The sequence below is a fragment of the Sturnira hondurensis genome, unplaced genomic scaffold (assembly GCF_014824575.4).
Source record: "Sturnira hondurensis isolate 20B ecotype Veracruz unplaced genomic scaffold, ASM1482457v3 Scaffold0009719, whole genome shotgun sequence".
Taxonomy (NCBI): domain Eukaryota; kingdom Metazoa; phylum Chordata; class Mammalia; order Chiroptera; family Phyllostomidae; genus Sturnira; species Sturnira hondurensis.
This window is the reverse complement of record NW_028082350.1, coordinates 13,164,469-13,191,831: the sequence shown is the minus strand read 5'-3', so window position 1 is coordinate 13,191,831 and position 27,363 is coordinate 13,164,469. Positions and strand designations below refer to the sequence as shown.

At 46.1% G+C, this 27,363-nt stretch overlaps 1 protein-coding gene across 1 annotated transcript; it reads right to left on the bottom strand.

Moving 5' to 3' along the window:
* Positions 1-171: 171 nt before the first annotated feature.
* On the bottom strand, positions 172-27,363 carry VPS36 (vacuolar protein sorting 36 homolog). The gene is made up of 14 exons (XM_037057599.1): positions 27,193-27,363; positions 21,703-21,771; positions 19,991-20,061; positions 17,117-17,231; positions 15,279-15,368; positions 14,441-14,527; positions 9,613-9,645; positions 9,415-9,492; positions 8,525-8,659; positions 7,003-7,068; positions 5,520-5,584; positions 4,645-4,729; positions 3,414-3,490; positions 172-3,336 (listed from the first exon to the last, which is right to left on the bottom strand). The coding sequence occupies exons 1-14, from the start codon at positions 27,286-27,288 to the stop codon at positions 3,243-3,245; spliced, it is 1,161 nt and encodes a 386-aa protein (XP_036913494.1). The 5' UTR covers positions 27,289-27,363; the 3' UTR covers positions 172-3,242.

Sequence of the window (27,363 nt, the reverse complement as noted above, 5' to 3'; positions counted from 1 at the left end):
AAGGCTGGAGCTGTATTTTATTCTCCTGTATCCCACCCCCCACCAGTGGCCCACAGAGTTCCTCACACTAAGTCGGTATGTAATAAAGAATCTACTTTTAATTGAATTGAATGGGAGATAAGGTAGGAAGACGTGAAGCCAAGTTATAACAGGTAAACACATTAGAGTCCACTCATTCAATACACATTTATTAAGTGCTTACTGTGCATCGGGCCCTGTTCCAGGCTCTGAGAATATATCCCTGAACAGGTAAAAATCTTTGCCCCTGTGGGGCATCTAGATCTGTCGTGAGAGATTGGATTAGCGACAAATTTACATAAATTCAACCGTGCCTACCAGCTGAAAAAGAGACCCACTCATTTAAAGAGTCTAATTCTTGGTGCGCTGAAGGCCTCTTGTTGATATGTAGTTTCTATTACGTACTGTACTCACTAAACTCATACAATACTCATGCCCACACACCACTACAGGAACTCTACCGTAAGACTACACGTAGGACTTTATTGGCAACGCGAGAGGTTTTCACGATCGTTTTCAGCATGTCCAATTTGTACTTGGGCACCGCGTTCAAAACCTAGCCACCTTGTAGGCTGCGACCCTACTGCACTGAAGCGGAAACTCTGAGGTGGCTGGATGAAGAAGCACCATGTTAAATGGCACGATGACACGGATGCAGGTCTGCTCAGCCCAGTCCGGGAGCAGCAGCGAGGACGGAGTACATTCGCTGAACACACCACCTGGTCCAGCAGCGGTGGAATCACATCCACAACTTAAAGCAAACAATTCAGGAGCCGTCGGCCATTCTTTTAAAACCACTGAGCTAGAAAGAGCTTGAGGTCATTAATATTTATCATCAACTCTTGATTATAAATCTAAAAGAATACATTGTAACATACACTGGCTTCATCTGACTAAAGGCTTATCATTTTCATATATTTTTTCAAAGAGTATTTAAAAAGACACCAAGTTAAGAAAAATCCTTTTTAAATTTTGCAATAACTTTATATACATTAATACCAATCATTGAACCCTGAAAATGATCTTCACTTATACAGTGTAAAAATTTTTTGACAGTATGTGATGAAAAACATTCCATTACCATAAAGCTACAGACTGATGCTCCCAAGAGCAGAGTTAGGAAAATAAAAACAATAATTATATTGTTGACAAGCACCAAGACAGAATCTTTTTGCACCTGGAGCCCGACTGGCTGTATTTAACATAACCTCTATGAACAGAGGACCAAAAAAAGAGATAAAAATATATATACTGAGGTCTGGAAAGAGTGAAGAATGCCCACTTTCAAAATAAAACAATGAAAGCAATCATATTTATTTTCTATTTTTTTTGCAAAATACATTCATATGTCACTTCAGTGCTGCTTTAGTTCGCTTTATACAATTGGGACTGCTCCCTGCGTGCTAACGTGTTGCACACTAACGCGAATACACGTGCTGAACCGTGGGAGTGTGCTGTCAGGAGTTCGCACCGTCAGCTCTGCGTCCAGTGTCTCGAATAGTCTCAGTCTGCAGCCCAGAGACCAGAGGGGAGGGGTGGGGGGAGTTGGGGCAGGGGGGACATGCAAACAAGTTTCCACGACAGCCAGACAGCCAAAAGACTTGGGCAGCCGGACCCTGAATTTCCCCCAACATGAACCCGAGGCTGAGCCACGAGGGAGGCAGGGGACTGCCGTCACAATGCAGAATCGGTAGCGGGTCTGCAAAGTGAAGCCAGGGGCAGGACGCCGCAGCCACCACATTCCCGAGACGCTGGAGGAGGTGAGGCGGCCGCGGCCACTTTTCAGTGGGATCTGGGATGGACTCTGGCTGCTTCTAGGGGGACCTCCTAGGCCTGCGATAGAGGACCCCTCCCAGCAGGCACCTGGAGCAGCTTCTTCACTCAGTGAGGACATCTCAGGGACCCCAGAGTATGACACTGGAGACTGCCTCCTCCAGGTCTCAATGTTTCCCTCCACACAGAGCCCATCCCGCCGGAGACTTGGCCAAAACCCATCGGTACACTCCCCCGGTGACCCGGTCTCAGGAGGAGGGTCCCCCCCGGTGGCCGTCGGGAGGTGTGTAAGAGGTGCCCCCTACACACTGTGAACTGTACAGTCAGAACACGGGAAGTCAGGGAGGCCACCTGAACACCTGAGCCACCTAAATTCGGTGTTGGCCAGTTTCTGTCACCTCCGTAATACATTTCAGCTGGAAAGTTTCTCCATATGATGTTATTATGTGTGCGGTGAAGAAAAAAAGAATTGCTAGAATATGATAGCAAAATTTTTAAAAGTTCAGTGTGGAAACTCCTTGAGGGAAGGAAAAGGAGACATCACTTTTCCATTCCTATGCCTTGGCCTTGAGGTCAAGGGCACCGAAGTCCCTACACTAGTCAGAGCTTCTCCCCGCCCCTCCACCCACACACAGTCCTAGGGAATTCCTGAGCCATCTGCTTCCCAAATCTGCAGTCATAACTCTGGGCATGCCCACACAGCTCTTTAATTCAGTTTCAAAGTCCACAGCATTCTTTAACAAAATGACATAGTTGCATTCTTTACCTGCCAGGCATGAAATCACTGATTGAAAAAACAAAATAAGTCAGACAATACCTACGTAAGTCAAATAACACTCCCTCCATTTTTAAGGTGCTTCACTTGCTCTGGGAAGACAGGCCGTGACCCCCTGGGACAGAAGCCCCCCGCAGCGGCCTCCTGTGGCGCTCTGCACTCGGGATGCTCCACTCCAACGCTGTCGGGTCCTCGAAAAGCACAGTGGCGGGGCTTGCTTCGTGGGAACCCCCCAAGAGGGGCACATTAGCCACAGAAAAACTCCACTAATTTACAAGTCGGTGTGTTTTAGTCACACCGAGATAACCGCCTAACCCGTCCAAACATGCAGTGTTTCTTTTCTTGCCCCATGAATGAAATTCCTTTCTTTAAAGAATGGTTAGATCTGATGATCAAGATAAAATCCACCATACTTCAAGTTAAACTATGAAGGTTTGATACAACCATGACATGATTTCAAATTCACATGGGCATCCATTTTCCTGTGTTTTCCTATATTTGCCCTAAATCAACTTCCTAGTCCGTAATTTTTAGGGAGAAATTAAAAGGGTTTTACGTTGTACTGCAGAGTTCCAGTGAATTCTCAATTTATCAGTGTTTATTCTTAGCTCACTACCAGACAAACTCTACACAATGCAAGAATATGGATGAGAAGTATTTAAAATACAAAAATCCCTTAGCTCTGTGTCATAAATAAATTTGGGTAAAACCGCAAGCCTTCCACGGAGTCATCCCGGCAAAGATGGCCCATCTTCTCGGCGAGAAGCAACCTGGGGTTGAAGGAGAGAGCTAGTCACCTGCTGGTCCGGAGGCACAGGCCGTGATGAGGAGTGAGGACCCCACTCACCTCTCTTTCGCCAGAAGGACAGACATGCCCACCAGCTTGGCAAACTCTTCTGATGTCAGGGACCCCTTTTCTGAAACCTGCCAGAAACACACAGAAGGGGAAAAAACATCGCCATTTAGACCACCCAGGTACTAACAGGGGAGACTGTCTACCAGTTATACTCAGGAAAGAACTTCCTGAATTTTCTACCCAAGTCCAAAGAACATTCACTACAGAACTAAGTCTTCCTCACTAACGTTTAATTCTATACAGGCTGAAGGACCCAGGTCGACAAATGCAGAGGCTAAAATAACACAAAGCCTCCGTCATATAATAAAGGCTCTATACCAAGGTCTAGAAAACTTCCACCTTCTGAAAAGGAACATGTAACAGATTCTAACTGAATTCCTGTTACGTGGGCCAATGAAGGACCATCTATACAGCTGTGGTTTAAAATGTGTGGTCGAAATACCTATAGTCTTGGGTTTTTTCATCTAGTGTAAAACAAACATGTAACAAATATGAGTTACCTAAGTCATACGGGCTCACCACAGAATCTACACAGGCAGTAATGTATATATCAAGGCCCTAATGAGTATTAGCAGTTTGGCCACAAAATCGACCTAAACTGCAGCTGCTGTTCATATTTTTTTAAAGATTCCATTTATTTATTTTTAGAGAGAGGGGAAGGGAGGGAGAGAAACATCAATGTGTGGTTGCCTTTCATGTGCCCTCTCTGGAGACCAGGCCCACAACCCAGGCGTGTGCACTGACTAGGAACTGAACCGGTGACCCTTGGGTTTGCAGGCCAGCACCCAATCCACTGAGCCACAGCAGCCAGAGCTGTTCATATTTTTTTGAGACAATTATTTCATAGAACAACTGGCGATGTTTTATAATGCTACTTGTGTAGGTGTTGCGGAAGGAAAAGTCCTGTCATGGAAAACATTCTCATTAACAAAGTTGAAAACCTGTTCTCAAGGCTGAGCTTCAAACAAAAAGGGGCACCTCATTAATTCTAATTCTCCTTTCTTTTAAGATGTTTTGAGTGTTAGCAAGTTTTAAAAAGCTTTCAAAGAATAACTCAGAATATTTATCCATTGTTCACAATAACCCATTTTTAACTGGGCCGACAAATGTTAGTTGTGAGTAAAGTTAAGTCCGAAAGGAAATCCTGTTCTCCGGCTGCTGGGCACGGGCACCGGGTCCTCCCAGCACGCCCTGGTGCCTGGAGGAAGCCGGGTTCACGTACCGTCTCCAAGGCTGAGGCCACCATTTCCTCTTCCCTGTGAGACTGGAGCTCGATGACCATGACGCCACTGTCGAACACCCGCAGCCTGCAAACCACAGGAGGGACAGCGGAGCTGTGAGTGCCCATGACCTTCAACCACGAAGGAGGCACAAGTATTTCTCACCTTCTTCTACGCCCAGATAGGAGGGCAACAGTAACACAGGACAACGTGAAAACTTAACATCCATGAGCAACTATGCCATAGCTATAAAGCTCATGAATGAACAGTTAGTTCATAAAATCTATATGCTAAAAAAACACTTACGTCTGACTACTTTTTTCAGTTTTCGTTTATTTTTTATTTTTTAATATTTTCACACACAGCTGACACTCAGTGCTGTTTCAGATTAGTGTCAGGTGTACAGCGGTGGTCAGACAGTCACACAGTTTATGAAGTATCACCCTGGTGACTCCAGGGCCTGCCTGGCACCACACACAGCGGTCACTACCATGTTTCCCCTGCTCTCTGGGCCGCACATCCCCAACTGGCTAACTGTAACCTGAGGACAAGGAAAACACAACTCACAGCTGCACAGCTGCACTCTGAGTCCCCAGAGACACACACAGACCTTCTAAGGGAAGAGGGGCCCTGTTCTTATCTCTCTCTGCCCAGACCCCACAGAGTCAGACCACCACATCCCTCGGGCCACGCACAGGACGGAAGCAAGCCGGGGTGACGGAGGTGCCTGTGGTACCCAGTTCATTCTGTTGACATTAATTTCAGGCCGGGCCGGGAGCTGGCTCGCCCCGGGGAGGGCGCACCTGGCCGGGCCCTCCCGTCTGACTCTGTAGGGCAGTGGCCACAGCTGGCAAACTCCCTGTGGAGGTGCTCTTACCTGAGAGGTAACTTCAGGGCTTCCAGCATCTTGCACGCATTCACTAAGTCCTCCGGCGAGAGCAACTGATGGGGGAAGAAAAACCCAGTTCACACTGCAGACTAATGGCCTGACGCTGTACAATTATACCGACCACTACCACAGAAGAGGGCGTTTAAAGATGGTCATTCATCAAGGATTTTAGGTGACCTAATCACTACAAGGCAAAAATATTAATGGAGAAGCAGAAATTTCTATTTCTTAGAGCAGTGCTAGCCAATAGAAACCGAATATACATTAAGTCACAGATGTAATTTCAAAATCTCCCAGTAGCCTTATTAAAAAATTAAAAGAAATGGATGAAACTAATTTTAAAAGATATATTCCCAATATGTAAAAAATGCAGCACACAGAGTGAGGCAAAACTAGGTTTACAGTTGTTTGTGTGGAATATAACATAATTAATAAATAGTCATGTAAGATTAAACTCTGTTTTGTGTACTCACAACTGTAAGTCTACTTTTGCCCCACTCTGTATAATTGGTATAGAAAATTACTACTGAGATATTTAACATTTCTTTATTCTGTACTGACTCGTGTAAACCAGTTGTGTGACTTACACTTACACACATGCCAATCTGGATTCACCGTCATCACGGGCAGCTAGCTAGCGGCTTCCCTTGCAGGCTGCGGAGCCCGAGAGAATGAGCCCGGTGGGGTGGGTGCCAAGCACAGCCTGGAGCCACAGAGAAGGGCCATGGAGTCAGCCCAGCCTGGGTCCAAATCCTTGCCAAAACACCGGCTCCAAGAGCAGCTTCGGTGAAGACATTTGGTCTCTCTAAGCCTCGATTTCCTCCTCCACAAGTAACCCAAGTGGGGGGAGCCACAGGAGCTGCCTCCCGAGTTACGGGGAGGACAGAGGAGGGGATGTGCAGGGAGCGAGTGAGTGAACAGCAGTTAGGGACACTCACAGACAGCCACGGGGCACGGGCTCAACTCACGGGTGGTGGGGGGAGAGCAGGAAAGATGGGGCTCACTGGTGACGCCACAAAACTGAATTTGACCGTGAGGGCACAAGGAGTGCCGGACAAAGCCTTGGTGGCTGAGGACACCGGGTGTGGAGGGTCACTGAGCACTGACTCATAGCCCGGTGGTCACTCCGGGCACTCTGTGTCCAGCCCACGGAGGAAGGGCACAGGGGCAACCTCGTTAATCACCGCACAGGCACAGACTTCTGCAGCGGAAAGGTCCAGGGCCTCACATTAAAGGTGGGAAGACTGAGTCTGAGAGGTCAAGTAAGCCACTCAAGTTCACTCAGCCAGGCCAGCAGGGAACCCCCCCAGGCCCCAGAGTGGCGCTCTCCCCGCCGCGCCACACTTTTTCAAAACAGTTTTTGTAGTCACAACCCTTCCTCAAAGTGTGTTCCCTGTAGGGAAATCTGTATTATACGGAGAAAGTCTGTATTTAGTTTTAAAAGAAGGAAATCTAAGCACTCTGTGCTTACCTCCATTCCTCGGGCTCTGTTCACTAAGCAGTACACCTCCGTGAGTGACATGATGCCCCCCCGTTCCTGGGAGAATGAGAAACACAGGGAAAGCATTACACTGTAATCAGCGCCCGTTAGCATGTCTTAGAAATCAGTCGGAGTGAAATCAAAATGTCTTCAGAAGCTTTTAAAAACACTACTTACTCCCAGGAGAACTTAGATACCGTGAGACATTTCAAGTTCAAAATTTGGACTTCAATGTCATTATTACTCTCCACGTTTACTCAGATGAAAAGAGGGCTCTCCACCGTGTTCCCACAGTGTTTGTTATTCCGCTAATTCGCAAGGAGGAAGCTGGAGAACCGAGTGAGGGCGAGGAGCACCACTGCGCTGCTTCTAACAAGTTACAACGCAGACAGTGACGGCCAATGGCTGCTAACATCACAACGACAGGTACACGTACCTCCTGACGGAAACATACACCACCTTTGTGAGATGTTCTCATCAGGAAACAAAAACACCAACAGAACTTCTAGATATAACTACCAGTGTACGGGGAGCCATGCTAACATACAAGTCAGCAAAATCCAGACTCTGACACACTCTATCGGATAAGCCATCAGTTTCTTCAGTGAGTAAATTGGGGGCAGGGGTGGGGGGAGGTGAGAGGAGGGCAAACCCACAGAATTAAAAAGAAAAAACTTGAGAGACAAATCAACCACTTGCAATGTATCCTGGTTTGAACAAATCAACTGTAAGAGAACACGTAAACAAAAACTAGATACTTCTGAACATTAAAATGTGTTTCACTCTCAGCTGTGAAAGGGATTCTAATTACACGTGAAGGTGTGTTTACTATCATAACCACACACTGAAGTGTTCACAGAAAAGCGCGGTGGTGACGGCTGGCGTCTGCCACAGCCACTCTGAGTGCAGCCGGGCTGGCCAGGGAAGCTGGGGGACGGGCACGCTGGACACTCTCCTGCTTTGTCATTCGTTTAAGGTATTTCTTAATGCTAGCACTTTCATAAACAAAGTTCCAATTGCCTGAATGCTACACTTGAAGAGAAATCTTACTGTGAAATTAATAGTGGATGTACAGGGCGGGGCAAAAGCAGGTCTCCGGTTGGGCCTACACCAGTTTATTCAAGTAGTATTATTTGTTAATTGTTGCATTATTTTCTATACAAACTATAAATCTACTTTTGTCCCACCCTATTGACTACTTATATACAAATATACCTAAATACATAGAGGTCATGTATTTCCTTTTGAAAATAAGAGATAAGAAAAACTTTATACCAAATAGATTAAAAAAGTTATAGATATCTGAAATGAAAATCAAAAACAATTTAGAAGATTATTGACAAAGAATCTATTAATAAGGATACTGAACTAATTTAATATTCCTGAAAAAAATAACATGTTGATTGAATAGTAACCACGTCATGAGAGAAGTGATACCCTTAAGATTTCTGATGACGTGGAAATAATTTCCATGAAACACAATTTCAAAAGACCATCTAGGTTTGGTTTTTACCTCTAGAGGTGCCTGCAACATTCCAGCCAGCTGCTTGGCCAGCTGCACGTGGTACTGAGTGCCTGAGCCGCAGGTCTCCCTGGTCACCGGGTTAGCGATTCCCATGCTCAGCAAATAGGACTTGAACCTGATGGTCTGCAACCAGAGGGCAAAATGCACAGAGATGATTCAGAATTAGTCTCTCTGCCCTGACACTCAAAACCCTTCCACACTACATTAGATTCTATGCCATTATTTCTGGTAGTTCCCTGCGTAAATCTGCTTCTTCTCCCTTCCACCTGGATGTCTCTGACTCCCTTTATCTCGCAAGTTTGGTGCGACAGGTGATTTAAGTAACAAGTGTGCCATCATTAATGCCAACCACGTGTTCCGACTGCAAGCTCAGAAAAATGGCTGTGACCAGACTGTAGACAAATTTAGTGCAACATCAAACTTACGATGTATAAAATAGACACTCCTTATATATTTCAATATCTGTTTTATACACTCCAAGAAAAGCTACCAAAATATCCTGTAATCCTACTAGAATTAACAGTTTTCATGGCTGACTTTCTCTTTGGCATTTTCACATACCTTTAAGTCCTAAAAGAAGTAACACATTACATTAAAGAAGCAAACTGGGCCCTGGGCCAGGAGGTTGGAGCATCGTCCTGTAAACCAGGAAGCCACAGGTTCGATTCCCAGTCAGGGCACATGCCTAGGGTTTGAGTTTGGTCTTAGGTCAGGGTGCAAGAGATCAATGTTTCTCTCCCCCTCCCTCCCTCCCTGTCTCTCTAAAATCAACAAGCATGTGTTCGGATGAGGACAAAGAAAAAGCAAACCAGTAAACTACCAAAACACCAAAGCACTATTGGTGTAGTTTCGAAAGCCCAAAAACGCAGCCCAGTCACCTCGTCTTCTGTGATGTCGCCCTGCTTGTCTTTAATCTTATTCGCAATGGACTTCGAGAGCTCCACCATGTCTTTAGCCTGTCGAAAGAGCAGCGAGAGACTGAAAGAAATACTGTCTCCAAAGTGTGTGCTAATAAGATACGCTTCCAGAACGGTGCCATAGCTGGCATCGATTTAATAGGTATAAATGACATGTACCTTGACCATTAGCTTGCTGAGGTCTTCAAAGGCCTGAAATGAGAAATGAGTTTTGTTGGAATCTGTCTAAAGAATGAAAACGTTTTAAAGCAATGAAACACTCTATTTTCTTCCCTGTGATAAAAATTTACAAGATTTTCTTACAACTGTCAATTTACTTACATAAACATTTATGCAACTAATACATCTACCTGATTCTAAGAAGTCAGTTGAGCATAAATTTTCCAAAACAAACCACAAAAACAACTTTTCGAATTTTCAAAGAGAGAAGTTACTGCTGATTAAGCAAGCAGAAGGCGCTGTAAGTAATAGTTCGGAAAACAGTATGTTTTGTTCTTTGACACAAGCAAGAAAACCGCCGCAGGTTCCCCCCCGCCCCCACTGTCTCCTGCAGGAGGCGCCCAGATCTCCTGGGTGGAAACGGCAAACATGCGGCCACGGTGACACTCAGGCTCAGGTGGCAGGTGTGACCGAACCAAAACCAGGGCTCTCAGCCTCTGACCGCTGAACGGATTAGACCTGTGGCTTTGGATGCAGTGAGTACCGCAAAAGATAAACATTCGGATGCCAGGAAAAAGTGTTTCTAAGTAAAATCCATCGACCGTTTAATTTACTACAGTGAATATCCTCTTCAAAGATCTCTCCACATTGAAGGAGATGTACTGTGTCAAATTACCCCCAGTAGACAGACAGTGCAGAACACGTCTGTCTGATTGATGTGCTCAGATGTAGTTTATAAAACCCACTAAGCAGGTCATCACCCGTGGACTGTCTCCTGGTCCACACAGAGCGGCGATCTGCACACTCGGATGAGCCCACGCCCGCCGCAGTCACACGCAGGAAAGTAGCCCCCATCTGCGAGGGGATCCACTAAAGCACAGTGTGGTGTGGGATCCTCGAGGCCCACTCCCTAATGCCGGCACCAGGAACAAAGGGGAATGTGCACACACCTAACAGGAATTTCCTCAGACAAACAAAAGGCTGAGCCGCTGGCTGCTTATCAGCAGTGGCCAGCAGGGCAGGAAGCCTCGGGTGGGGAACTCGGGGCACCAGCTCGGGGCACCAGCTCGGGGCACCAGCTCTGGGCCAGGGTCGGCTCTCGCCCTTCGGTGCAGGGCAGACCCGCACCAGCCCGTGTCCAGAGCCGAAACACTCCCCCACGTGACCCTCTAGATCTTTACTCAGACCACAAAGAAATTAAGGGAAAGGAGGAAGGCAACACTTTGAATTTTATAGGGCAAATCAGTTTACTCACTGTATTATCTGCATGCCCATTTACAAATGCTAAAATAGCATGCACAGAATACAGAGACTAGCCCTTATTCCTGATGATTCATAAAAATGAATATAAGTATTCTACATTTATAGAAGAATTCCCGATATCTTGAATAATCATGTAACACAAACAAAAGCTTCCTCACTTCTGTTTCTAATATTCTACAGTTTGAAATTAGCCAGCCATCCCCAATGGGTGGGACCACCTACCATAACATTAAAGCCATACAGGCACATGTGCTCATTCTACGGTTTCATTTGCCAGTTTACAGAACCTTCTGTCCCTCTGCGGCGGACATTCCAATTTCCGTTCCAATTTTGAAAAAAGTGGCATCTACCTTAAAATCAGGGGGTTCCCCTTTAAGCTGATTCGTGGCATTATTTCTTACTGACAGCCATTACTCTGGTTATGAGCTTCAGTAACTACTAATGTATTCTTGAATTTTCTGTTTCAGTAATTCTTGATTCTGTGCCTTTGCACATTCCATTCCCTCCACCTGGGTCCTCTTATCCCTGCGGGTCGTCCACCGGCAGCCGCTCCACTTCCAGGCTCTGACTTCCGCCGCTTCTGCTAATGGCCCTTCCCTAACTAGGGTTTGTGCTGCAGCCACCATTTTCTCCCAACTCGGCATCCCTCGCACTGTGGAAGGAGGCCCTTTGCCTGCCTCTGCGGCTCCTCACCGGAGCCCCTACAACGTCCGACGCAGAGCTCACACAAAGCGGGGAGCAGGGACCAGCTGCAGAGTAAATCGGGGACCTGCAGGGGAGAGCGCCAGACTGGTGTAGAACACTTTGAGTTACGTAACTGTGTGAAAATTAGACTGGCCCTGGCTGGTGTAGCTCAGTGGATTGAGTGCGGGCCTGCGAACCACACGATCCCGGTTCGATTCCCAGTCAGGGCACATGCCTGGATTGCAGGCCAGTTCCCAGCAGGGGACTCATGAGAGGCAACCATACATTGATGTTTTTCTCCCTCTCTTCTTCCCTTCCCCTCTAAAGATAAATAAATAAAACATTAAAAAATATATATACATAAAAAAATTAGACTGAAGCATCTCATAGATTAAGAAAAACATTATGTTGAAAACTAAATTAGTATAGTAGTGCTCAGAAAAAGGAACACAAATAATGCAAAGTTATTCATATACAAAAATATTTTTCTATTTTTTAATTTTTAAAAAAGATTTTCTTTATTTACTTTAGAGAGAGGGGGAGTGAGAAAGAGAGGGAGAGAAACATCAGTGTGTGTGACATAAGATTGGTTGCCTCACACACCCCCTACTGGGAACCTGGCTTGCAATCCAGGCATGTGCCCTGACTGGGAATTGAACTAGGGACATTTGGGTTCATAGGTCGAACTTAATCCACTGAGCGACACTAGCCAGGGCCAAAAATATTTCTTTAATTGCTTTAATAAGCACTTGCTAGTATCACCTCAAATCTGAATAGGAAGTATCAGTACGACCTCACGAGGCACTTTCATTTTAAAAAAAACTAGCTCTTTCCACGGAAGAAACCTAGAAATAAAGGTCTGTCTACCAGAGACGCTTGTTCTTAACAGGCAGACTGTGGCTTTGAAACGCCATTTCTCACTGAGGAGCAGCAGGGCTTCTCAGGTGTGGCTGGTTCCACACCTGGGGCAGGATCTGTCGCAGGTGGCCCCGGAACCTGTGTCACACTAGACTGCAAGTCAGCCATCACAGCCCACCAGGTCGCACCAAAAGCACTCAGGAGCTGACCTGAGGGAATGAGCGCTGGCCAAAGACGGGACCATCTGAGCTTTAAATGGAATAATAACTGCACTTGATGGAAACTGATCCACTATGTTAAATTTACGGGTTCATCACACGTACAAAGTAACGCAGTCACCTCTGGCGTGCGAGGAGCCAAGCCATCATGCTGCTGGTGAAGGGGAGGCACCGGGCCTTCCTTCCCTACGTAACCTGTTCTCTGAGCAGCCAAGCAGTGGATGTAGTGTCTCCTTTAAAAAGCATTCCAGCTAACCAACGAGAAACAAATGATAAACGGTCGGCACGGGCAGCCACTAGTGAACCAGCTGGTGTCCGCACTGAACAGCCAACACCATCAAGAGCGACCTGAGGTGCCTGCCCCCGAAGAAGGAGCGCGGACCTGCAGTCTTACCGAAGGGCCCACACCAGGTCTGGCCAAGCCTGCGGACCGCCGACAACCTGCGAGAAACACGGGGGCCGAGGAACACGACTCCTGCTGCAAGCGAGCTCTCAGCAAAGCCTAGACCACGGGCGCCAACAGGGCCACGCCCTTGGTACCTCCACCACAGTGACCCACCCGCACTTGCAACCAGTGGCCCCAGGACACGTGTTCCATGGTGAACCCCGCATGTCCACTTAACTAGAGTGCAGGGTGCCCAGGTGTGTGATGGCACACCTCGGGGTGGGCAGGCGTTATCCGGTCCGTTGAGGGCATGAAGGAACAAAACGGGGGAGGAAGGGAGACCCAGGTGCGTCCCCTGCCTGCCCAAGGACCAGGACTTGCCCGTTAGTCCTGCGGGCTCTCTGGCCTCTGAACGCAGGCCAGACCTTATCTCGCCGCCTTCCTGAGTCACCAGCCTGTGGGTGGCGGACTGTGGGGCCCCCGGCCCCCACAGTCACATGAGCTGATTCCTCACCTCACTGGGTGCACAGGGAGAGGAGGGTCTAGAGAGCATAGAGGTAGGTGTCTGTAGGTGCAGAGACATGTGGACATCAGTGTGTCTATAGCTCGATATCCACACATTTCCTGTGGGCTCTGTTTCTCCGGAGAGCCTTGCCCATACCGGTAGGTGTTCAATGACTGTTTGCAGTTTAGACGTCACCTGATTGATACAAGTCTTTAAAATTCTATGAACAGCACTAATCAAAAGAATTTTACTTACAAACTGTAACAAAAATGAAAGAAGTACTTCATCAAATCATTTCATAAAAACCCAACACCATTTTTACATTAACAGAGGAAAACCGACGATACGTGTGGAGAGACTGACTAGCTGCAGGATCCCGCGGCTGGGGTTTGCTCGCAGATGGCGCGGTGCCCACTCAGGGTTGCTCCCCAGGGGACGGCCTGGTCCCCTCCTTTCTCGGCCATCTCTCTGTCGGGTCCCGAGTGGTCATCGGTATCAAATTGCGTGGGGTCTGACCAGGGTTACGGGCCACAGAATAGCATTCTTCCCCTCAACGAAGTCAACCGAACGTCCAAAATAACTGCACAGAGGGCCTGAACTCACAAGGAGTGCCCTCCAGTGAACTCCGTCGGGACGGGAACATTTGCACACCGCAACCCATGATTCTGCTAACAGCTCAGAAAGCAAGTTTGCATGGCCGTTTCATTCCTTTTTGGGAAAAGTTCTCAAAACACATTTTGGCTAACTTTGGCCAACCTGAGGAGGACCAGTTACGGGCAGTAAAACACCACGCAGCTCCAGGCAAACTACTGAATGCGCTCCGACCTGCAGGACGGAGTCAGTCGCAGTTGTGCCCAAAAGAAGCAGCACGAATGGCTGAGAAGGCAGCTGACCAGAGCTTGTGTAAGGGGTTACCTCGGAAATGTTTTTGTCGGTTTCTTTTCTTTTTTCTTCCAGTTTCCTTTCAATGCCTACAATTCCTACAGCCCTTATTCTTCCTGGCTAAAAATAAAAAAAAAGTAGAAAATGAAACATACGACATAGGAAGGACACAGTCTTTTGTAACCCACCACATTGTGTTTTCAATGGTGGGAAAGGCCCCACAAAGAACCAAAGAAAACAGCAAACAATTACATCTCATTTCCTTTCAAAACATGTGTCAGTTTCTTGCTATACACGGTGATCTTCAAATCATTATAAAGAAGCACCGAGCAATCAGCAAAGGCACAGTCCGATCTTCACTGCAGATATTAGTGGGATTTCCTATCCGCCTTTTCTTTGGCAACCTTCACATATTAATTCTCTTTGGATAGTAATTAAATTTCCTATCCATTTTTTCTTTGGCAAACTTAAATTATGAATGTATCAGATAGTTAACAGGGTCTCAGATGTACAAATAATTGTAGCTAATCTTTTGGTACTTGGTCGCTCTCCTACAAACTACTTTCACACATTGGAGCGCCTGTCCCTAGTGGGCGGTTCAGTGAGGCCGCCCTGGAAAGCGTCCCCAGGGGCACTGTCTGTCCCCTCCCCTGCCACACCACATGCGAACAACAGAGTGGAGTGAGTGGAATCCACCTTCCACCTTCTCTGAGTTACTCTGGCGAGCAGTCACTTGGTCGAAGTGGTGACTGTCAGCAGAACACTAAATTAAGTTCTGTGAAAGTTAATTTTTAACCCAACCTCATTACTTTATTTCTGGAAAGTTCTAGACTCACAGCAATCGTCTCACTTAATGAAAATGCAACAGTACCTGGGGTCCTCGGCTGGCCTGGAATGACTGGGATGCTGGCATGTTCTCCCACCGCCTCTGCGTCATTTCCTCTGATAAACGCCTGTAAAACTGTCACACACACACAGATACATGGGGAGGGGTGGGTCAGGCAGTGGCACCCTAGTAAAAATCATTACTTCACATTTCTTTACTTGAAAGTTCTATTCAGTCATTTGCAACAGGCCTAGAATTTTCAGAGACATCAAAGAAAAATCAAAGGAAGTTCTTTTCTTGGATCAACTTCAGAAAGAACAAAGAAAAAAGAAGGAGAAGGAACTGACCTTCTATATAAAGTGAGCTATTCTCAACAAAGAGATGAGTGACAATGAAATAAATAGACTTATTTTAAACAATCCTGCGGATTGTTTTCGACCTATAGTGAAACAGACACATTGCCAAGAAAAATATACAACCATTATCCATACAGGAAGCAGAGAATAATCTGTCTCGTTAAAATGTGTAGTCAGAAATTGAGGTCACAACATGCCTCGGCTCACAAAAAAAATAACTGTATTTTTCGAACTACAGTGAAATGGACTTCGGTTAGTGACTGACGTGCCTAGTGCCCACTATGCAAAGGGCCCTGGGTGTGGGGCCACAGAAAAAGGGAACGTAAAGAACTCAGGATACCGATGGGGAGATAAACACACTTACAAGTGTCTAAGAATTTTTTTGCAGCAACATACTAATCAGAAAATATAAACCATTAACAAATGGGACATGCACTGCAGTGATTTGTGCAGAGTTTAAAAAATATAAGGCCGCCCGGTTTAAGGCTGCTGAGCTTTCAGATGCCGAAGTAGATCACCACGTCAACGTGTCACTCTGGTCCCTGCACCTGGGCTGCCCACACCACTACAAACCTGACCAGTGGACCTGGCCCATGGGTGTGACTCAGCCTCCCTCCTCTCTCTCCTTGTGACTCACACGCTCCTGCTCAGTGTTCCCACTGTCACCCAAACTGCACATTCTCTCCTGACAAGACTGCAGGTATAGGAAGTGTTACTGTAAACACACGGTGAAGCCTGGTGTGTGGCCTTCGTCATATCAACAACAGAGAAACAAAATTGCCTTCCATCACATTGACAAACAACAAAAATACAAAGTCTGTCCAGAAAAAGTCCACCCGTTCTTAATATACCAGAAATGGTTTGCATGACACAAATGTAACCTGGCAGCCACAGAGAGTGGACTGGAATGGACATGCGCAAACACTGGCAACTTCACAGTACTAGTCAGTAGGGGGGACGGTGGCAGATGCCACTGAGTGAGCCTGTGTACTGTGTGGCCGCCTCATTCAAAATGCCTGAGCCTGTAAAGCAATGAATCTGCATCAGATTTTGCATTTGCATTAAGCTTCAACATTCCCCTGTGGCAACTATTCAGATTCAGCTATGGGCAACCGGTATTTAGCAGCTTCATCACCACAATGTGCCCGCTCATGCAGAGTTTTTTTTTGAGGAAAAACATCAAACCACCCAGATAACTCAGCACCCCATTACAGTCCAAATTTGGTGCCCTGCAACTTCTGCCTTTTCCCAAAACTAAAATCACCTTTGAAAGGGAACAGATTTCAGACCATTGACGAGATTCAGGAAAACATGACAGGGCTGCTGATGGCAATTGGGAGAACTGTGTGAAGTCCCAAGGTGCCTACTTTGAAGGGGACTGAGGTGTCATTGTCCTATGTACAGTGTTTCTTGTACCTTGTCCCATAAATATCCCCATTTTTCATGTTACATGGCTGGACACCCCTGGACAGACCCCGGATACTCAAGCACACACTTCTGGTCCGTTTCGTTCACACAGAGACCCACCTCGATCTGGCCATGCTCCTTGAAGGACAGTTTGATGTAGGAGTTCCTGCTACTCTGGAAGGGGCCTGGCTCTTTGCTGGCAGGAGCCGGGTGAAGGTGAACCACTATTTTGGCACTAAAAGAAAGTAAATGTGATGAGCTAAGTTGCCTCTCTAAAATCATGAATTCTATTTTCATAACTTTTCATATATTTCAGGTCACTTTTAAAACTCACAGAGAAAAGGAAAATTTTGAAAAGGACCCTTTTAAAGTTTGTATTAATTCAGTATTAATGAAGCTTTCAAAAATCTCTCTACTTAAAATGTACAAGTTATGCGTGAAAAAGTTCAAGCTGTCTAGGTCTGCAGATTCAGTGAAATGTGGTTTGGGGAAGCACGCTGAAAATAAACTGGGGCTGGTCTATGAGTCTGGTTTCTGACTAGGGGTCCCCACCCTCAGAGTCCACCCCAGAGGTCAGCAGGGGCCGGTGCTACCATCCTCACACAAAAACAAAAGGTGGAAACTTATCTGTGTAGAACGGACCGGCAGACATTTCACTAAAGCTCCATCCAAAACTAACATTCTATACTGTTGTTTTGGGGAAATGCTACTCGATTGGCGGCGTGACCCAGGAGGATACCCAAGAACAAAAACAACTCGCGCAACACAGCTGCTGCAGGAGCATGAACCGCCACCGTCCCTACGCCTACCACTATTTTCTCTGCTACGAAAAATACCACCACATCTGCTCAGCTTTATGCCTCTTTTCCTCCTTTTCCCCCAACTTGCTCAAAAAACCATGTTCCACACTTGTTCAGTTTTATGCTTTTCCCAACTTGCCCAATAAACAACATCCTATAAAGATAGGCAAAACCAAAAGACTTAGCCAAAACATTTCACGTATCTAGCTTAAAGTGCTTTTTAAAAAATAGTTTATTTATTTATTTTTTAGAAAGGGGAAGGGAGGCAGAAAGAGAAAGAAAAACATCAACGTGTGGCTGCCTCTCACACATCCCCCGCCCAGAGCCCTGGCCGGCAAGCTAGGTATGTGCCCTAACTGGGAATCGAACCAACAACCCTTTGATTTTGAAACTAAACCAGACCGCCAGGGCTTTCTTTTTTTAATGGTCACACTAGAGATTCACCTATCATTCAGCTTTACTTCAGTTAGGCCCATGTGGTTACCTAAATATCACTGCAAAATTGAAATTCCAGGTGTGGGGCCTCCTTAAGGTCCCCGATGTCTGGTTTGGTGAACTGGGACTGGTTTGTGAGGGCTTTTCATCTAGTGTTTGTAGGGAAGTGTACGTGCTGTGAGCAGATGAGTGTGCAAGCAAGCTCACAGGGCTGCGGGCAGGGAACTACCAAGTCGGTCGAGCACCGGAACTATGGCAATTCGGAGAGGATGAGTAGGCAAAGCATGGTATCATCTTCAAAACTGAAAATGCCGAGCCTTGCTGTCAGATTCTGTCAAAGGAAACCTAATGAAAAGCTAAAATATTATGATACAACATGAAGTTTAAAAATCCCAAAGTCGGCATAAAAGACCCACGCCTGTTTTCTCACACACTTGTTTCTTGGGTCATTCAATATCGTGGTTCATCAAGTTTGAAATCGACCAAATCAAAGACGTATCTTGAGTTCAGAGATGTTAAAAGGTGAAAATATATTGCATCTATCTTTAAATCAATGAGATACGGTAAATGTCTGCAGGTGAGGGGAGCCAGAAACTAAAGAGAATATTTAGGGAAAGTTAATCTGGCAAATTACCAAATTTCTCCTCGCTGAAGACGCTCCAAAACAGGACACTTCTATGAAAGTTATTATTTTGAATACATTTCCTATACTTTGGATTTCCTTGGAGCACAGCACAGGAAAATGCAAATGATCTGCAACACCCTTAAAGTTTTTCTTTGCAGAACTTCTACCTATTGAATATCATACACCTGAAACTAATATGATGTTGTATGTCGACTATACCTCAATAAAAAATAAAACAAAATTTAAAAAAGAACACATAAGATGGGAAAAAGTGACAAGGGACAAAATATAAATTAGAGAAATAGCCTACTCTGAAAATATATACCACACTAATCTTTCCAAAACATTGCTTAGTTGCCTTTATGTCAATAAGCAATCTTTTAGGCCAGCTATAACATTATAATTAAGGCAGGAACTGCATTTCCAGTGAAGTTCAACACATTTAATATCTATTGAAGTATCTAACTATGCTAAAGCTAAAGGCTGGCTCATGTGGAAAAAATATCTTTATCAGCAATATTTGTTCCTAAATTGACCTGGATTACATGCACTTAAAATACAAAGCCAGAATTTTCAGTGTACCTGAATAAGCAGAAACATTTTAACTCGTGGTTTTAAACCAGGGTGGCCACATCTCCTGGTTGGCCTGCGACAGTCCCATTTTAGGCTTGCCCTGGCCCAACTGTACACAGTGCTCCTATCACTTATAAATGTCCCAGTTGAGAAACTTAATGATCAACTAGAAATAGGAGCCAAGTCATTCCCTATTCTCATTTCTGATTTTAAGTACAAAGTGATATGGTATGCAGACACTGAAAAGCAAAGGCCTGTGGAAATACATACCGTGACAGCTGAGCCACATTTATTTGTCACAACCCAAGGACAACACAGCAAACCTCAGGGCCTGACTCGTGCATGAGGAAGGACCTTCGTTTGCCCAGGAGTGTGAGGCGGGGCAATACCTTCTTAGGGGAACCCCTGACTCTGACCATGACTTCTAACGCCCCCAGACAGAATCATGAGATTCATGTCTGCACATGCAGCCAGGGCACAGTCACATACCGACCAAACTGAGGACGACAGCTGGCACGGAAATGCAGGTGGCGGACAAAGACAGGAAAGCAGGGCCCTTACCTCTTCCCAATTCCCGCCGCCTGCTCTTCGATGAACACGACCTGGGAGAGCGGGATGGCCATGCAGCACTCCTGGAGGGGGTGGGGACAGAAGGCCCGGGTCAGGGGGCTGGAGGGGCACCCCGTTTTACAGCACTTCCAATGCGCAGGGACCTTCACGCTACTTAATCATGAAAACGGTGAAAGTCATGGGTTACTTTATTCCCTAGGTAAACCCGAGGGAAAGCAGAATGGAAAGAGCACCGTGGTAGCGTTTCAGAGGCAGAACACAAGGGGTTTAGAAGCCACTGCGACTGCCACTGACTTGACAGTGGACACATCTTCTTAAAAGTTGTATTCATATAGGACTTTTTACATATAGTACATCTTATATGAAAAGGGAAAGACAGAACAGGTAAATCGAAACAGCTTTAAGGAGTGTTACTGATTTTTCTTCTTTATAATTTTCTCTACTCACCCCCACACAATTTTTAGCAGAAAATATTAATGTAGCTTTCCTTTACCAGTAAATGTTTAAAATTTTAAAAAATTATTATATATGACTAGCACTCAATGGCTGGCGTAAAGATTTCTAAATGAGTCTCTTTGTATAATAATAATAAATTATACTAAGATTAATTTAAGACATACTGCTTATTTTTTATTTTGAAACATACAGTTTAAAGACATCTATCCCCCCAAGAGTTGTTTCCTGAAAGTGTATTTCTTTTAAAAGAACTAGAGAACATTAATAGTTCTGGGGCATGCGTATCGACAACAGAAATATCGTCAATAAGGGGACAAAAAATTGGCTCTTGAGCCGCAAAAAGAGTCTTATATTTAGCCATGGTTAGTGACCTTCCAAAGAACCTCAGTACGGACAGCAGGGGGGTCCGACCTTTTGGCGTCTCTGGGCCACCCTGGAAGGAGAGTTGTCTTGGGCCACACGTTGAATACACAAACACTAATGAAAACTGATGAACAAAGAAAAGGTTTTAAGTAAATTTACGATTTTGTGTTGGGCCACGCGTTCATCGCCATCCTGGGCTGCGTGCGGCCCACAGGCTGCGGATTGGACCCCCCTGGCACAGATTATCCATGGAATTAAAATTTCACGGGGGGGGGGGCGGCATTATGCAAATAACATAGAGGAGATTGTTTATCTTACTGGTGATACCGAATTTATTCTCAGACACACACTTTCTGGTTAAAGCTCTTTGGAATAAAGCTATCAGCTCTGTACACATAACTTGCTCTCTCTTGCTAGAAATGAAAAAACAGGGGTCTCTCCTCTTGCTGAGAGACCTCGAGGCCATTCTCACTGTACATGTAAAAGCGTGCACTTCCCAGCAGAACCATCCTCCCGATTCTCAACAGCAACCAGGGCTGTGTTGGGGAGGAATGAGTCTTTCCAAGGGCCCCTGACCACTGATGGGAGAATTCCCCGTTACACACGAATGCCAGGTATGGGGTGGGATCTGACTGGGGTTTAAAAAGCAGGAGTCAAAGGGAGTCCTCAATTCAGGAGTCTCTGGAGCTGAATGGGGGACGGCACTAACCCCTCTATCTGCCCTCCATTCAGGGAGGCCGCATGGCACACATACACGCTGATGACATTCTGGAAATGAAAGTTTGTTGAATCTATATCCATATAGTTTTGTCAGAAAGGGAAAATAGGACAGAAAAGCTCCAGTGATGTAAAACCCAGGAACAGATATGAAAAACTGATCTTACATGATTTTTCTGATCTCTCCAAATCAGCCGGTGTGTACTAAGGAGGAGGGTCCCAGCGTCAAATTTTATCTAGAAAGGCAAGATCGTCACAGAACATCAACAACATATCACTCCGTGTGCTCCAGGTTTTCTTCCTCAGAAACTGCACAGTAGTAAATTAATCGTAAATAAATATTTTGTAAGGAGGCTCATCACAAATTAAAGAGAAGCGATGCTACACACTACGAGAGTTTTATGCACAGCCTTGCTAGAACGGGGGAAACATTGCCAACGGTCTGGATGCTGACAACAGGGGGCTTGGACCGGGGGAGTGGAGTGCGCGGCCCTACAGCCGGGACTCCTCGGGGAAAACCGAAGGGGAGGCTGCGCACTGCTCTGGGACTCCGAGAGGCAGAGTTGAGGGGGAAGAAGGTGGCTTACAGCGTACTACCCACGGTAGGTAGACAGGCAGACAGATGGACATAGATAGTTAGATAGATAGATAGACAGACAGACAGAATCTCCACATTCCCCAAACTGCAGGCATACACACAGAAGTGGGAGAAAAAGCTCTACGTGGGACACTTGGTGACCTGTTAGCGATGACGATCACAGAAAAAGGTGAAGGACAGAGAGAAGCAAAGGGCCCTTCTTCAAAAACTTCACGATTCATTGAATTTTCCCCATGAGATTGAATTTGTGTATAACACTCACAATTTTTTAAAATAATTTTTAAATACTAAGAAAATCCAGAAATACACACAAACACAAAGGAAGTGTGAACGGGGACTCAACCAACGGTGCTGGGGTAACAGGGTCACCCAGCAGGAAAAAAACAGTAAATGTGAAGCTGGATTCGCAGCCAACACACTGCACCAAAACAAACACTAGATGGATCAAACGTGTGAGTTTGAAGAAAGATAAAATTAGCCCTGACCAGTGTGGCTCAGCTGGTTGGGCATCAAACCACAAAGCGTAAGGTCACAGGTTCCATTCCCGGTCAGAGCACGTGGGTTGAGGGTTCGGTCCCTGGTCAGGGGGTATATGAGAGGCAACCCATCGATGTTCCTCTCTCACATTGATGTTTCTCCCCCTCTATTTCTCCCTCCCTTCCCCTTTCTCTAAAAATAAATATATGAAATCTTTTTAAAAGGATAAAACCATAAAATCATTCCAAAACTCATGAGAGAATTTTAAAAATAATCTCAGAGTGGAATTCTTTCTGCAACTAGTATTAGAGGAGAAGATTGATAAATCCAACATGTATGCCCACCAATTCTTCTGGGCTAACCCCCCCCCAAAGGCAAAGATAACAGGCTGGGAAAAATAACTGTAACCCACATCAGAAACCAAGTGTTGATTTCCTTAAGATATAAAATATTCTTACACATCAGTAGGAAAATAGCTTGTAATCCATTAGAAAAGAGGCAAAAACTATTACTAACAGAAAGAAGGTCTACAGAAAAGGGAAGACAAATCATACATTAATAGGTGCTCCACCTCACTGGTAAGAAGAAGACAAATTAAGGGGCCACCAAAGAGGCCCCTTTCATCCGTGAGATTGGCAGGGCTCCGAAAGATCAATGACACTGGGCTGGTGAATTGTGGGTGGTGAGTGTTCGCTAGCCCTGCTGAAGTCCGACCTTCAGTGGGGGAGGTGCTTTCGAACCTATACGAACACACATGTCCTTTACTCTAGTGATTGCACTTCTGGGAATCTACCTTACAGGTGAATTCACATGTGTGTGCATGACATGCACAGTGTTATGCACTGCTGTTCGTTAGAAGCAAAAGGCAGGAAAGAATTTAAATGTCCGTCAACAGGGAAATAGACATCCACACTTAACGTCGGGTAACTCCGAAATGTATATGAATTCATGTTGTTAAATCAAACATGTGCAGAAACATTCTTTTATCCAAAAAGTCCTTGTGTAATTAACAAAACACTTCTGACATGAAATTTCATAAATTATTTTTTAAAGTAAGATATGACGGTCTTACCAATATCTTAACATTAGGAAGTATTAACTAATACGCTTAATAAACTTTAATGATGAGCGACCCATGGAACCACGTAATTGAAATGCACTCGGTGAGAGATCGCGCAACGGCACAGAGGAGACTGGACGAATCCCACGCTTTGCTGTGAATCGGGACTGAAACATACGAGCTGCTGTCACGGAGTTCCGAGTGTTCAAGTCTTTTGGTTAGTCTTGCCTATGTAAAACCAAATAACTGAGTTTAAGATATTTTTAAAATCGCTTTTTCTGACACCTAGATTTCCCTCTTCCAACATCAAGCGTTTTATCAACTTAAGAGTACCTGACGCTGCGTTGGAGCCTGATAGTTCCGGTGAGGAGACCGCACCTTCCTCTACTGAGGGCCACACAGAAGGGTGTGGACTCAAAGCTGCCGCCAGGGAGCGCTCCGCTGCAGCGTCAGTTAACAGGGTGCAAATGCAGAGACGTGGACCGCTGCTGCTCTTAAGTGCAGAAACTGTGCGACAGTCCCCTCCAGGGGTCCCCGGGATCGCCAGCGGAACCCGATCGGTGAGTTTGGGCGGGTTTGCTTCCACCACCAGAAAAATGTTAACTGCTTAACAGTTGATTTCACCTAGGCTATGGTGAATATGCTCATACCCTGTTTTGTTTTGTTTTTTAAAGATTTTTTTACTTTTACTGTATTTTTTCCTTTACCATTTAATCACCCCCTGTTTTATTATTTTATTTAGCATTTTTTTCTGTTAATAGCATACTGTTGAAAATATGGAAACTATTTTTTAAATCTACAAAAGAAAATGAAAGCACTCAATCATATTATGCATGCACAGCACACACATGTGATGTGCACAAGCTCTGTCCAGAAAAAGTCCAGCCATGGTTAATATAACAAGAATGGTTTGCTCAACATCAATGTAACCTGGCAGCCAAGGAGAGTGGGCTGGAATGTGCATGTGTGAACAATGACGACTTCACTGTACTAGTCAGTGGGGGCTGTAGATGCCGTTGCGTGAGCATGTGTACTAGGTAGCCGTCACATTCAAAATGACTGAGCAAGTAGAGCAAAAAATCTGCATCAAATTTTGCTTAAGCTTGAACATTCCTCCACAAAAACTACTCAGCTGATTCAGAAGGTTGCGGCTATGGGCTATGTCCCTACAGTGGACATTCAGATTACTTCCGATTTCCCGATGTATGTAACATGTAACATAATAATGCTGAGACGAGCATCCTCATTCACTATATTTTTATGCATTTCTGATTATTTCCCAAGGGTAAATTCCTAAAGTGAAACAGCTAGACAAAAGAACATCTAGCTGTTTTCTAATTACTAAAAATATTTTCTAAACCTTCTAGTATATGTGGCCAACTTGCCATTTTATGTGCCACAAACCTTCTTAAAGTATTTTTTAAATTAGCTGAGGCTACAGTCCTGGCCAGGCAGTTCGGTTGTTCGGGGTATTGTCCCATACACCAAAAAGTTGCGGGTTTGATCCCCGGTCAAGGTGCGTATGGGATGCAACCAATCTCTCTCTTTCTCTCCCTAAAAATCAATATCCACGAATGAGGATTAAAACAAAAAATTAGCTGAGGCTACAGAAGCTTCTGTGAATGGAAACAGACGGCCCCTCTATGTTGCTTACGGGAACAATGAATGACCCAGTCGTAAAGCCCCCAGAAAACTGTGACTGTACCAATAAACAAGCCCCACCCTCACCACCCGCAGTGCTTACAATGGGTAAGAGAAGTCCTGACTAGATCAAAGGGTCTCAACTGACTTTCTTAACCCTCCAATACCTACATCCACTTGTCTGCCAAAACGAGAAGCCAAAAGTATAAAGGAAAAACCAGAATTTGCTGGTTTAACAATGGCTTTTCCTACACAGGTACTAATGGTTTTGATTTCTTACTGTTCTGAATATACCGAAGTTACAGTGGGTGTCGGCCAGGTGTTCCTAATTTGCATGCTGGAATTAGAACAGTGGGGGGCTGTGCCCTGCAAGAGCATGCCTCCCAGAAGGGCGTGGCTGCCCTAGTGAGGGGTTCCTTTCTGAGCTTGGGGCCTCATCACACCCACTGGGGGTGGGCAGGTGCATCAGCCCGGGGCATCCCATTTACAACAGTTCCAAAGGTGCCACCTTGCTCTAAAAAACAAAAACATCTACCAGTCACTCCAACCAAAAGGTGCACACCCAATTTGAGACCAAGTTCATAAAAGTGCTGAGGCAGCAAACGGCTAAGTCCAGGCAAATGACTTAAGAAAAAGACCTTGGCTCAATAATGGAGACATTATGCCAAGTGAAATAGGCCACATCAGCGAAAGACAAATACCATATGATTTCGCTCATTGGTGGAATCTGATGAACAAACTGAACTAACAAGGAAAATAGAGACAGACTCATATATGGAGAACAAAGTGACAGTTGTGGGGGAGGGGTTTGGGGGTGGAGGGAGGGAGCAAAAAAGAAAAAGGACTCATGGAGACGAACAACAGGGTGGTGATGGGGGCGAAGAGGGGAGGGGGGCGAATCTGAGAGTGGGCATATGGGGGATAAATGGTGATGGAAAAATACAGTAAAAATAGTGAAAGAAAAACAGAAAACGCCCTAAGGGACACCTGGAGCGCCTGGACCCTCTGCCTCCACATTCCCCGGTCAGCGGGAGGCCTCCAGCTGGCGTCAGCGCTGACCAGGCACAGCTGGGGGAGGTATGCAAAGGTATAGAAGGAAGTTCATTAAGAGAACGAGGAAGGAGAAATAGCAAGGGAAACTTCTGGAAACTAAAAACGGGTGTTTACATCTTTTTCTATTTCCAACTTATACATTTCTTCCAGGAGAGAACGACAGTTGGCTGATGGAAGTCTCCGCAAAACCTTTCCTTCCAGCGAATATTTGTCTCTCTATTGGCAAACCCATCTCCAAAGGCTTGTGCTTGGATGACAAGGCACCGCCTACTACAGCTCTTAACAAAACAAAAGTCCCTTCTAAAGTAATTACAAAAAACCAACCAAACAAAAAAAGGCCTTTAGCTTTTGGGCGTTTCAAAGAGGCACTGGCACCTCGTTTCATAAATCCGTTCAAGCGATCCGTCTGCAGCCCTGGCAGGCCACGCCAGATCCCGGGCGACGCCGGAAGGACCCACGGCACGGGGTTCGGGGTTCGAGGTTCGGGGACAGGACCGAGGCCCCCTCCCAACCAAGGCGGGGCGGGCCTGCGCGGGCGTTCCGCCCGGATCCCGGTCTCAGAGGCTGAGACCACCCAAAGTGGAGGCCGCCGCAAACGCTTACGGCGGCGCCCCTCTCGGTCCGCGCAGGCTGGGCCACCCGAGGGAGGATGTCGGGGGCGGGGGGAGCGGCCACGGTCAGCGCCCGCTGGGAACCCGGCCGGCGTCCAAGCCAGGGCGCAGCGCTGCGCGGGCGCGGACGGCGCCCGGGAGGCCGGGCAGGCCAGCCCGACTGCGGGCCGGGGGCGGGGAGCGCAAGGCCGGACTCGGCCGCGCGGGGCGGTCCTACCTTCTCCTCGCCGTCGTAGATGCGCACCCCGCGCTGCTGGATCACCAGGGTCTCGTTGATCTCCAGGAGGCCGCTGGTCCACACGAAGCGGTCCATGGCCTCTGCCGGGCCCACCCCAGCTGCTGGCCCGCGCCGCCGATCGCGGACAGCTAGTGAGCACTGGGCGGCCTG